The sequence below is a fragment of the Nilaparvata lugens genome, unplaced genomic scaffold (assembly GCF_014356525.2).
Source record: "Nilaparvata lugens isolate BPH unplaced genomic scaffold, ASM1435652v1 scaffold8430, whole genome shotgun sequence".
NCBI classification, from domain to species: domain Eukaryota; kingdom Metazoa; phylum Arthropoda; class Insecta; order Hemiptera; family Delphacidae; genus Nilaparvata; species Nilaparvata lugens.
In genome coordinates this window covers 143-10,488 of record NW_024094176.1, presented here as the reverse complement: position 1 = coordinate 10,488, position 10,346 = coordinate 143, and the positions used below count along the sequence as shown (strand labels likewise).

General features: G+C 36.6%; 1 protein-coding gene across 1 annotated transcript; it reads left to right on the top strand.

The window, feature by feature from the left end:
* Positions 1–3,027: 3,027 nt before the first annotated feature.
* LOC120349137 (kazrin-like) lies at positions 3,028–10,029 on the top strand. Its single transcript, XM_039419093.1, has 4 exons — positions 3,028–3,240; positions 6,308–6,466; positions 8,393–8,516; positions 9,920–10,029. The coding sequence occupies exons 1-4, from the start codon at positions 3,028–3,030 to the stop codon at positions 10,012–10,014; spliced, it is 591 nt and encodes a 196-aa protein (XP_039275027.1). The 3' UTR covers positions 10,015–10,029.
* The last annotated feature ends 317 nt before the right edge of the window (positions 10,030–10,346 follow it).

Below are 10,346 nucleotides of genomic sequence, written 5' to 3'. Positions count from 1 at the left end.
TAAGTGGAGCTTTAAAATGGCGCTAGTTTTGAAATGTATGTTGGTAAGTGGAGCTTTAAAATGGCGCTAGTTTTGAAATGTATGTTGGTAAAAAATGGGGACTTTCATATAGGATCAGTTTTGAAATGTATGTTGGTAAATGGGGGCTTTCACACTGACCCTGGTTTTGAAATGTATGTTGGTAAGTGGAGCTTTAAAATGGCGCTAGTTTTGAAATGTATGTTGGTAAGTGGAGCTTTAAAATGGCGCTAGTTTTGAAATGTATGTTGGTAAGTGGAGCTTTAAAATGGCGCTAGTTTTGAAATGTATGTTGGTAAGTGGAGCTTTAAAATGGCGCTAGTTTTGAAATGTATGTTGGTAAAAAATGGGGACTTTCATATAGGATCAGTTTTTGAAATCTATGTTGGTAAATGGGGGCTTCACAGTGACCCTGGTTTTGAAATGTATGTTATCAAATGGGGGCTTTTACATAGACCCTGGTTTTGAAATGTAGGTAAATCACTGACGCTAGTTTTGACACCGCACCGCGTCAGCACCGTCGCCGGGTTTGTTGCCCGCGACTCACCTACTAGTTCAGTTTACTTATTGACGGTGATGGTGACGGTGCGGCCTCGTTTAACATAGAGAGTGAACAACTTATTGAAGATATACGGAATTTTCCAGTTTTGTACGATCAAAGTGATGAGAAATATGATTGAACGGAAAAATAAGTGAATCAAAAGTAAAATATAACGATAATGAGTTAAGCCAAAGGTATAAGACATAATATAATAAATAATGAAATAAGAGAGATTAGGATTGTTTGTTCGTTTGTTCGCATCAAAACATGACAACTGGGATTGCATACCGGAAAACGGGAATGATAGTGAGTAGGTTTTTGATTTTGTATTAAATTTTTTTAAATGAGTGCAATATTTCTAAAGTTTTTAATTTATTGTGATACATTCTGTGATTCATTTAGAGTATAAAATCAACCTTCAAAATTCAAAATTTTAAATCATCATTCCTGGACCGAAAATCAAGTAACGAAGAAGTGTGTGATAACATAACCTTATCTTTTGGACAACATTAACATTTTATCAAAATTTTTGGAGAGAAATAGTACAGGCTCAGCCTAGTTTTTCCTCCAATGTCATAATTGTATTATGATTATAGTATTTTATACAATAAATGAAATGAAATTTAGATCTCCAATTCTGCAAATAGATTCTAAAAATATCAATCTCGTGCACCTGGAAGCCCCAATTTTAATTTTCCTTCTAGATTTTCAGAATTAATATTTAAAATTCATTAATGGTACATTCGATTTCATTAAAAAATCACAAATCATATGGTTGAAATTAAAAAAGGAACATCTGTTTCTACGTATATTGCTTTCCACCTGAAAAACATAGTTTTGAAACTTCGTTCCCTGATGCAATGTTTAGGCTACACGTGGCATGGATTATAATTTTTCAGATAGCCAATTTTTGAAGATTCTCTTAAAAGGAAAAATTAGAAGGTCTTTCTGAAAAGAAAATATAGGAAGAGTGGTATGATTCTTTTCGAATAGGGGATCGGGGAATAGGGGATTCTTAGATAGGGGATCCTTTTCGAATGATAAAAACAGGTTTCCTCCACACCCAAATTTTTTCCGCCATTTTGAATCCAACTTCTTTTTTAATTGAATGGTGGTCATACTGATTTACTTGAAATGCAGCATATAAATTTATTCTTAATCAACCGAGGATTCTTATAGGCCTATTTTGAATTCTTCTAGATTTCATTACGTCCAGTTTTAAGAAAGACCCTTGCGAAGCACGGGTTACCTGCTAGTAATAAATAAACAACAAAAAGTATAGAAGAAGGAACCCGTGACTGTGTCTTAAATTTTTAATTTAAAACTAAGTACGTTTAGATACATAAAGCAGAAGATAACAATATTATTTTATTGCTGATATACGTTTACGAAACATGACTGATTGTGGAATTGTTACGCACCGAAATATATACCAGTACTATGATTCTCATTTATACGACAGTTCAAATGTAGCCAGGTCATAAACACCTCACCTCATACTATGGGATATCTTCGTATGCTATCTTTTCTCTTATGATAGTATTTATATCGATGAGTGTCTCAAATGGGACATCCATGTTAACTTCCTATGTAAGAGACTAAAATACCTATCTTATAAATTGAAAAATGTGCTATCTTTCTCAGAATGCAAACAGGTATATACGGCACTAGTAGAATCCCTAATGCGATATGGTTTAATAGTTTGGGGTGGGACTTTCGATACCCATATTAAAAAACCTTTTTCTAATACAAAAATCACATAAAGCTATTTTAAAGAAACCTAGAACTTATGATAGTAAGATTTTGTTCAGTGAATTTGATGTTAAAACTATACGACAGTTATATCTTAGTTGCATAACAATTACAGTTTTAAATACGAGCATAATTTCCCTCTAGCCGATGACATAAATTATAATCTTAGACCTAATACAATAAGAAAATATGAAATATATAACACCAACTCAGCTCTTCTTAGAAGGCAATTACTACATTAGCAGTAAATTCATAAATATACTAGAAAGTGAATTTCCACTTAATAATTTCCGAAATAATAAACACAGAAAAGAGCCATAGAGGCATGGCTAAACTTGATTATTTCCAATCGTTGACTTTTATACAATAATCAACTTCATATTATAAATTATATTTTCGAACACTTCATACGCTAGATTCAAGTTATATATTAATCCCTGATTAAGCTGATTTACGACTCACACTGGCGCACAAGGAATCTTCCTTTTGCCGGTGTTTTTGCCTCACCTACTGTACTTATGCATGTGATCATAGATTGAATCTTCATTTTAAAACTATTGTTTGTAATGTAAAGGATATCATTTCGTTATTATATCTAATTAAATAAATGTATGTATCTTGGTTTAAGTGCAGTAGCATATACTTATATTTATTTTTTGTAAAGCTTTTTTGTATTTTGTTTTTGGCAAAATAAATTCATTCATTCATTTATTCATATGTGTACTCCGAACCACTTGCAGGTGCTGTTGGAGCTATCAGACGTTGAGCTAGAGTGTGGCCTGGGCATCAGCCATCCGATGCATCGCAAGAAGCTGAGACTAGCCATAGAGGAACATAGACAACCTGGTCTGGTCAGGTATCCGCCCATAGCACAACTGGGACACACATGGGTGTCTTCTGAATGGCTGCCTGATCTCGGATTGGCTCAGGTTGGTCAATGAGAATTAGAATTTTTTTATTTAATCTTCTACATGGCCACAACTACAGAAAATTAGCACAGACTTAAACCATAGAGAAACAATAGCATAAGTAGATATCCCATGGTATAGGGCGTTTATGTCGCAACTTTTACTGTTATCTCAAGCCGATAGTTCATGTAATTCTTTCCCGTGAAGCTGTGTGACACTGGTAGTCTCTCATATTGTACCGTTCATATACTCTCACCTCAACAAAACAGTAAAAATCGACAATAATCGACAGTAATCGGCTTGAGATAACAGTAAAAGTTGCGACATGAACGCCCTATACCATGGCATATCTACTTACGCTATTGTTTCTCTATGCTTAAACCCAAACCGGTTCCATTTCTAATTTATGCGGCAGATCAAATGTACAGTATGCGTCCCATAGGCTCAACTCACACTTAGGTGACTCAGGCGGAGAAGAGACTGGACTCTAGTGGAGAGCATGTGTTTCCAAATGGTGACACTCAGACCAGTCGACTCTAGTCTCCGCGAACTCACGACTGTGAGACTGAGTCGAGCATGTCGAGCCTCGACTTGAGTTGCATAGTACCGTGCATTTTTTAATGAAAGTGAGGTTATGTTTTATGAAAGTGATGCTTTATCATTTTAGATAATACAATAATGGGAATTTGATGAGACAATATATTCATAATAATTATCTCTTTTCTGTATAGGGCTACTTGTAATATAAATATAAAGAAAATAAAAATCTCAGTAATTTTGCAGAAAATTAAACAGAGATAAAATAATAAACTTAATCCAATTAGACACCAATAACCCCATTTTTGATAGAATCATGCGAATTTAAACCCAAAATTTACAGTCTTAGTTCATAAAAACATATGAATACACTAACATATGATCAAAATAAGAATCTTCCAGTAGTATTAAATTTATTTACTTCATATCACTTGAAAATGGCATAAATGTCCGAAACATGTAGTGATAAAATATTTCAAAAAAAGGGTACTGAGATTTTTATTTTCTTTATATTCTTAATAATTATTATAAAATTTGTCACATGCGCAGAAGTGACGAATTGGATGTCACATTCTCAATAATGTGAGGTTAGAAATGGAGTAGCATTGAATTGAAGTAGTGGCAATGAGCAAGAAAGTCGTAAGGTCGAGAGACTGGAGTATCCTTGACTGGAGTCGTAAGATTTGAGTCGAGGTAGTGTGAGTTGAGCCTTTGCTTTGCCTCCGTGTCTTTGAAACTGCATTTAGGCAACGTATGTTTCGCGGGTAAATAAAAAAGTAAATTCGTATGGCTTTTGTTGGTGGGGAGTCCCTTGCGGGAAGGTCCCACCGCCTGAATATATAATTTAAGCCGTCAATGGGCCTTACGACTGTCATACTTCAGCCGGGACCGACAGTTTAACGTGCCCATCCGATAACACGGGAGTGATATGATTAAAAAACTTTTGGTATTGAGAGGGTTTGAACCCGGGATCTCTATGCTGCTACGCAGGCACTCTAACCACTAGACCACGGATTACTCCGCGGGTAAATATTTACGGCTTTGTAAAAACATCAGGCTTCAGAGACCCTAGAGATCCCTAGATGGAGGAAGCTCCCTACACACAGACATTCTTCATGAATGAGAGAGCTGCAACGTATCACCAACAATGGAAAGAGCATGTTGATCGAATGTCAGCTGATAGGTTTTGTTGTGCTAGAAGCACCTACCTTCAAAAACGAGTGATGCCTCGTTTGACATCGACCCTCCTTGTCTATCATTCGACAAAGTCGGTGGTACTATTCTTTTCTAGGTTCAAAACGATGACAATTATGTTTTTGACAGTGAAGAAATATAATTAATTAATGCAGAGAATCGGCATCGCTATTTTTCTATCTGTACGGAGTGATCCGTGGTCTAGTGGATAGAGTGCTTGCGTAGCAGCATAGAGATCCCGGGTTCAAACCCTCTCATTACCAAATTTTTTTTTAACCAGATCACTCCCATGTTATCGTATGGACAAGTTAAATTGTCGATCCCGGCTGAAGTATGACAGTCGTAAGGCCCATTGACGGCTTAAACCCATTCAGGCGGTGGGACTTTCCCGCAAGGGACTCCCCACCAACTAAAGCCATACCAATTTACTTTTTACCTTCAAAAAGCTCCTTGTGTATCTTTCGGATGCAACTCTTGCTTTTGGGAAGATACAGAAGAGCGTCTGTTGCTTATGGAAAGATACATTATAGCTCCTTGTGTATCTTTCGGATGCAACCCTTGCTTATGGAAAGATACAGAAGAGCATCTGTTGCCTATGTAGATACATTAAAGCTCCTTGTGTATCTTTCGGATGCAACCCTTGCTTTTGGGAAGATACAGAAGAGCATCTGTTGCCTATGTAAAGATACATTATAGCTCCTTGTGTATCTTTTCGGATGCAACCCGTTGCTTTTGGGAAGATACAGAAGAGCATCTGTTGCCTATGGCAAGATACATTATAGCTCCTTGTGTATCTTTTCGGATGCAACACGTTGCTTTTGGGAAGATACAAAATAGCATCTGTTGCTGATGGAAAGATTTATTAAAGCTCCTTGTGTATCTTTTCGGATGCAACACGTTGCTTTTGGGAAGATACAAAATAGCATCTGTTGCTGATGGAAAGATATATTAAAGCTCCTTGTGTATCTTTTCGGATGCAACCCGTTGCTTTTGAGAAGATACTAAAGGTCATCTGTTGCTGATGGAAAAATAGATTTTCGTGAATGTTGGATGTTTTTGTTTGGGTAGTATGTAGTCTAGTGGCTACAATAGGCCCATAGGCAAAGCCACAGGACCACGACTCTACAGTCTCAGAGTTAAGTTATGTCGAATAATTGTGAGCAACTTGAAATTGCGTCGTCAAATCTTTCCTGTATTGTCTTTCATTTTCTACTTTTCTTACAATCTCTTGTATTTGAATTTTTCTTTCGATATGATATTATCGATATCGTCATTCGATACTATCGATATGTTGACAAATCGATATATTGTTAACTATCTATATATCGACAACTTTTGATTCTATTAATTTTTTCAGTACTCGGAAAATTTTGCGGCCAACATGGTCGACGCTCGAATGCTGGACAACTTGAGCAAAAAAGAGTTGGAAAAGTTTCTGGGTGTGACAAGGAAATTCCATCAGGCCTCCATTGTGCACGGCATACATCTGCTCAGGATGATGAAATACGATCGACAGGTTAGTCTCAGTTTCCGAACTATCTAAATTTATAATTTTCACTGCAAGTTATAATATTATTTTCCTCCACCTACTGTCTAAAGTACTTACTTTACTCCCTGAAACATAATACTAAAGTGTCACTTTTTCGCTCTCGGTAGTAAAAAACAGAAAAACTCCCTAGGGAGTAAAAGTGACTCCATTTAAATAACATGGAAAGCATCTCTATTTTAAAACTTACATGGTAATAGGTTAGAAGGTCTAAGCTCAGATGAGAAAGCGAAATAGAGGTGTCTGTCATTGAGTCAACTGAATTCAATACCACAACCAGTAATTTGATCAACTCATGAAATATATGTTTGTATGATATTATATTCTTAATTATTAGTAGTCGATAAAAAATTTATACAATTTTAAAAATATTTTATTCTATTCAAAATACCAGCCAACAAATATTTTTGATCTGCATTCTGCAATTCAAATCTGAACCGCGTGATCTGGAGTTAAACATTTTGTGTAGCCTGCCCAGCTGATATAATTGTTACAACTTTGGCCGATAGATAGCGCAATCGGCAGTGCCAATCAGACGACCGGTTTTTAGGTTTTAGATTTTAGGTTATGTTGTTAGGAAACATTGTCACCAATACGTAAGTTATTAGAATGATTTAATTTGCAGTTTCTATAAAAAAATGTAGATGGAGGAAAAATGTTGTGTACATCACAAGCGAAAAATACTTTTTCTCCCTCAGGAAAATTGTTGCCCCTCGGCTTCGCCTCGGGCTTCAAACTTTTTCCCACAGGGAGAAAAAGTCGTACTTTTCACTCTAGATATACAAATAACTATTCAAATTAGCAGGTAACTCGAGCTTCGCATAGGTCTCATCAAAAACTTGACCTCCCAAGTACTTGAAGAATTTGAAATAGGCCTATAACCATCCTCGGTAAATTGAGAATCTATTTGTAAAATTTCAAAGTTAATGAGTTGAGTAGTTGAGACGTGATGATGCGTCATTCGTCAATTCCCCGTCCCCTAAGTTTATAGCCTTTATTATACGATTAATATCGGGGCACCGAGCTTCGCTCGTTATTTTTATTTATTGATAAACAGAACACAATTCTCTAAAATGATCGTGTTTATATTTCACAGCTGGCTATACGTCATCTTATGAATTTCGGGGATGCGATATTTTGATTATTGACATACTCACTCGTTCACTCACTTTTTTACCATCCACAGCTGTTTCAGCCAACGATGAATTATCCTTTTAATGTCGTTCAGCGAGTTTTCCCAAGAATGAGACCGAGTGCAATCGAATCTTTATATCAAAAACCTACTATGTTCCAAATTTCGTGAAAATCGTTAGAGCCGTTTTCGAGATCCGTTAAACAAAATAACCAGATTTATAAATACAGAAATTGCTCGCTTAATATAATAGGATAGATATCCAATGAAATAACTGAATAAATAGAACTAAGGACTTCTGCTTCTGCAAATGAATTACCAAAGAACTAAAATTATTAAATGGTAATCATATTCCAGCAGTTGGTCAACTACAATTTCTAATAAAATCTTCCATCTCATAATTTTCAATATTTTTTTTACGGTATAAGACAGGCACATGATAGTGGTAAGCCAACAGGTTACACCACAGATGCTGAACTATGGTTTTGAACTCTAACTTTGTCTCTAATATTATAGATGCAGATCCATTGGTTGATCACTAATTTGGTATTTGACTAGGTAATTTTGTGTTGTTTCTAGTGTAATGTGTGTGTTCTAGTGTTATATCTAGTGCAATTTGTGTGACAGGCGTGGCAGTACGCAGACACCAGTGTGAGACCATAGATGCAGATCCATGGTTTGATCACTAATTTGGTATTTGACTAGTGTAATTTTGTGTTGTTTCTAGTGTAATGTGTGTGATTCTAGTGTAATTTGTGTGACAGGCGTTGGCAGTACGCAGACACCAGTGTGAGACCATAGATGCAGATCCACTAGTTTGGACTAATCAGCGTTTCATTAGATGGGCGCGAAACATTGACCTGGGGGAGTATGCTGATAACTTGAAAGGTAGGCATCCAACGTTTTTTTACTTTCCTTGCCCTATTACCATAGGTAAGGAAAGTATTGCTTTCCGAAAAAAAATTAAGGTACCCCAATTTTCTAAATTTCTATACGTTTCAAGGTCCCCTGAGTCCAAAAAAGTGATTTTTGGGTATTGGTATGTATGTGTGTGTGTGTGTGTGTATGAGTGTATGTGTGATATCCCATCTCCCAATTAACGGAATGACTTGGAATTTGGAACGTAAGGTCCTTACAATATAAGGATCCGACACGAACAATATCGGTCAAATGCGATTCAAGATGCGGCTAAAATGGCGAAAATGTTGTCAAAAAAAGGGTTTTTCGAAACCTGTATTTATAGACCTTGGTTTAATCTAATCGAATTTGTTGGCTTTTAGACAGCGCTGGTTCTGTTGGAGGTGTCACCATGACAACTGCCTTTGGCTTTCCACCCTCGTTGTGATGTAGATGCATTAGAATTGTATAGGAGGGTTTAAGTGGTAGAGAGGGCCGGCTGCGCCCTAACTCCGCCCTCCAGGTTAAAATAAGGCAACCTATCTATCTATCTATCTATCTATTCATTCATTCATTCATTTATTTATCGTCACATTACATCAATTTTGAGTAACACTCATTTTACTGGTGACATGTCAATACTAGAACAAAATTATATCTAAAAGACTTAGTTCTAACTTTGAAAGTAAAATAAATAAATACACTCTATGATGTATCTCATCAAATTCACATGGAAATGAAAGTCACAAAAAGTTAGTTACACTCTACAGCCCCTTTTCACAAATTAAAATCGGCAGCAGAGTATAGGCTTTCTCTACTAGCATTTTTCTGACTGTTAGTTTGAATTTGTTTATTGATTTAGATTTCTGATGGCTGCAGGTAATTTATTAAAATAACGTATTCCAGAGTAGAATGGAGTTTTTTCTAGAGCTGTGTGTCTATGTACGGAAAAGCAATGAGACTACTATTACGTGTATTATACCCGTGATTATCTGTGCAGAATTGAAATTTATCTAAATTCTGTTTAACAAAAACCAACAATTGATAGATATAAATAGATGGTAGCGTTAGAATATTTAGGTTTTTGAAGAATGCTTTGCAAGAATCTCTTGATCTCAATCCACAAATGACTCTTATTATTTTTTTCTGGATTATAAAAATTTTACCGCTATCAACAGAATTTCCCCAGAAAATGGTTCCATAGCTTAGATATGAGTAGACATATGCGTAGTAGACGGCCAATAGGGTGCTTTTGTCTAGTGAGTGAGAGAGGGTGAGAATTACAAAATAAGCTTGATTTAGTTTTTTTGCCTATCACATATGATACAGTATCATGTCAACTTGATACACAACGCCATGATTTGATACGTCTAATCTATTTTGTTGGCTTGCAGACAGCGGTGTTCACGGCGCACTGGTTGTGTTGGAGCCCTCTCTGAACGGTGACACCATGGCGACCGCCCTCGGCATTCCTCCTCGCGTCACATGATCAGACGACACCTGACCACCGAACTGGAAGCTCTGGTCCTGCCCGCCAGGTATGTCGTCTTTTGCCAGCCCGAGGGCGGTGCACAGGCCGAAGCCAGATAAAACTAGTCGATAGTAGGGTGCAAAAAGGGGTTTAGGGGTGCCTGGAGTGGTTGTAGAGGGGGTAAAAAATAATTTTGTTGTCTCTAGTCCCTAGTAGGGCGCTGAAGGGGGTTAAGGGTGCCTGTAGAGGGTAGAAAATAATGTTGTCCCAGAACCCCCATTATTTATTGAGTATTTCAAAGGTCAAAACAAAATTTCCAGTTTCTATCCAAACAGTGTTGCATTGCAGCC

What these genes read in the sequence shown, in the direction of transcription:
- LOC120349137 (XM_039419093.1), top strand. Translation starts at nt 3,028, where the DNA reads ATGTGTACTCCGAACCACTTGCAGGTGCTGTTGGAGCTATCAGACGTT. An exon ending in CTGATCTCGGATTGGCTCAG is followed by an intron (nt 3,241 to 6,307) that starts GTTGGTCAATGA and finishes TAATTTTTTCAG; the next exon opens with TACTCGGAAAATTTTGCGGC. An exon ending in TGATGAAATACGATCGACAG is followed by an intron (nt 6,467 to 8,392) that starts GTTAGTCTCAGT and finishes TTTGTGTGACAG; the next exon opens with GCGTTGGCAGTACGCAGACA.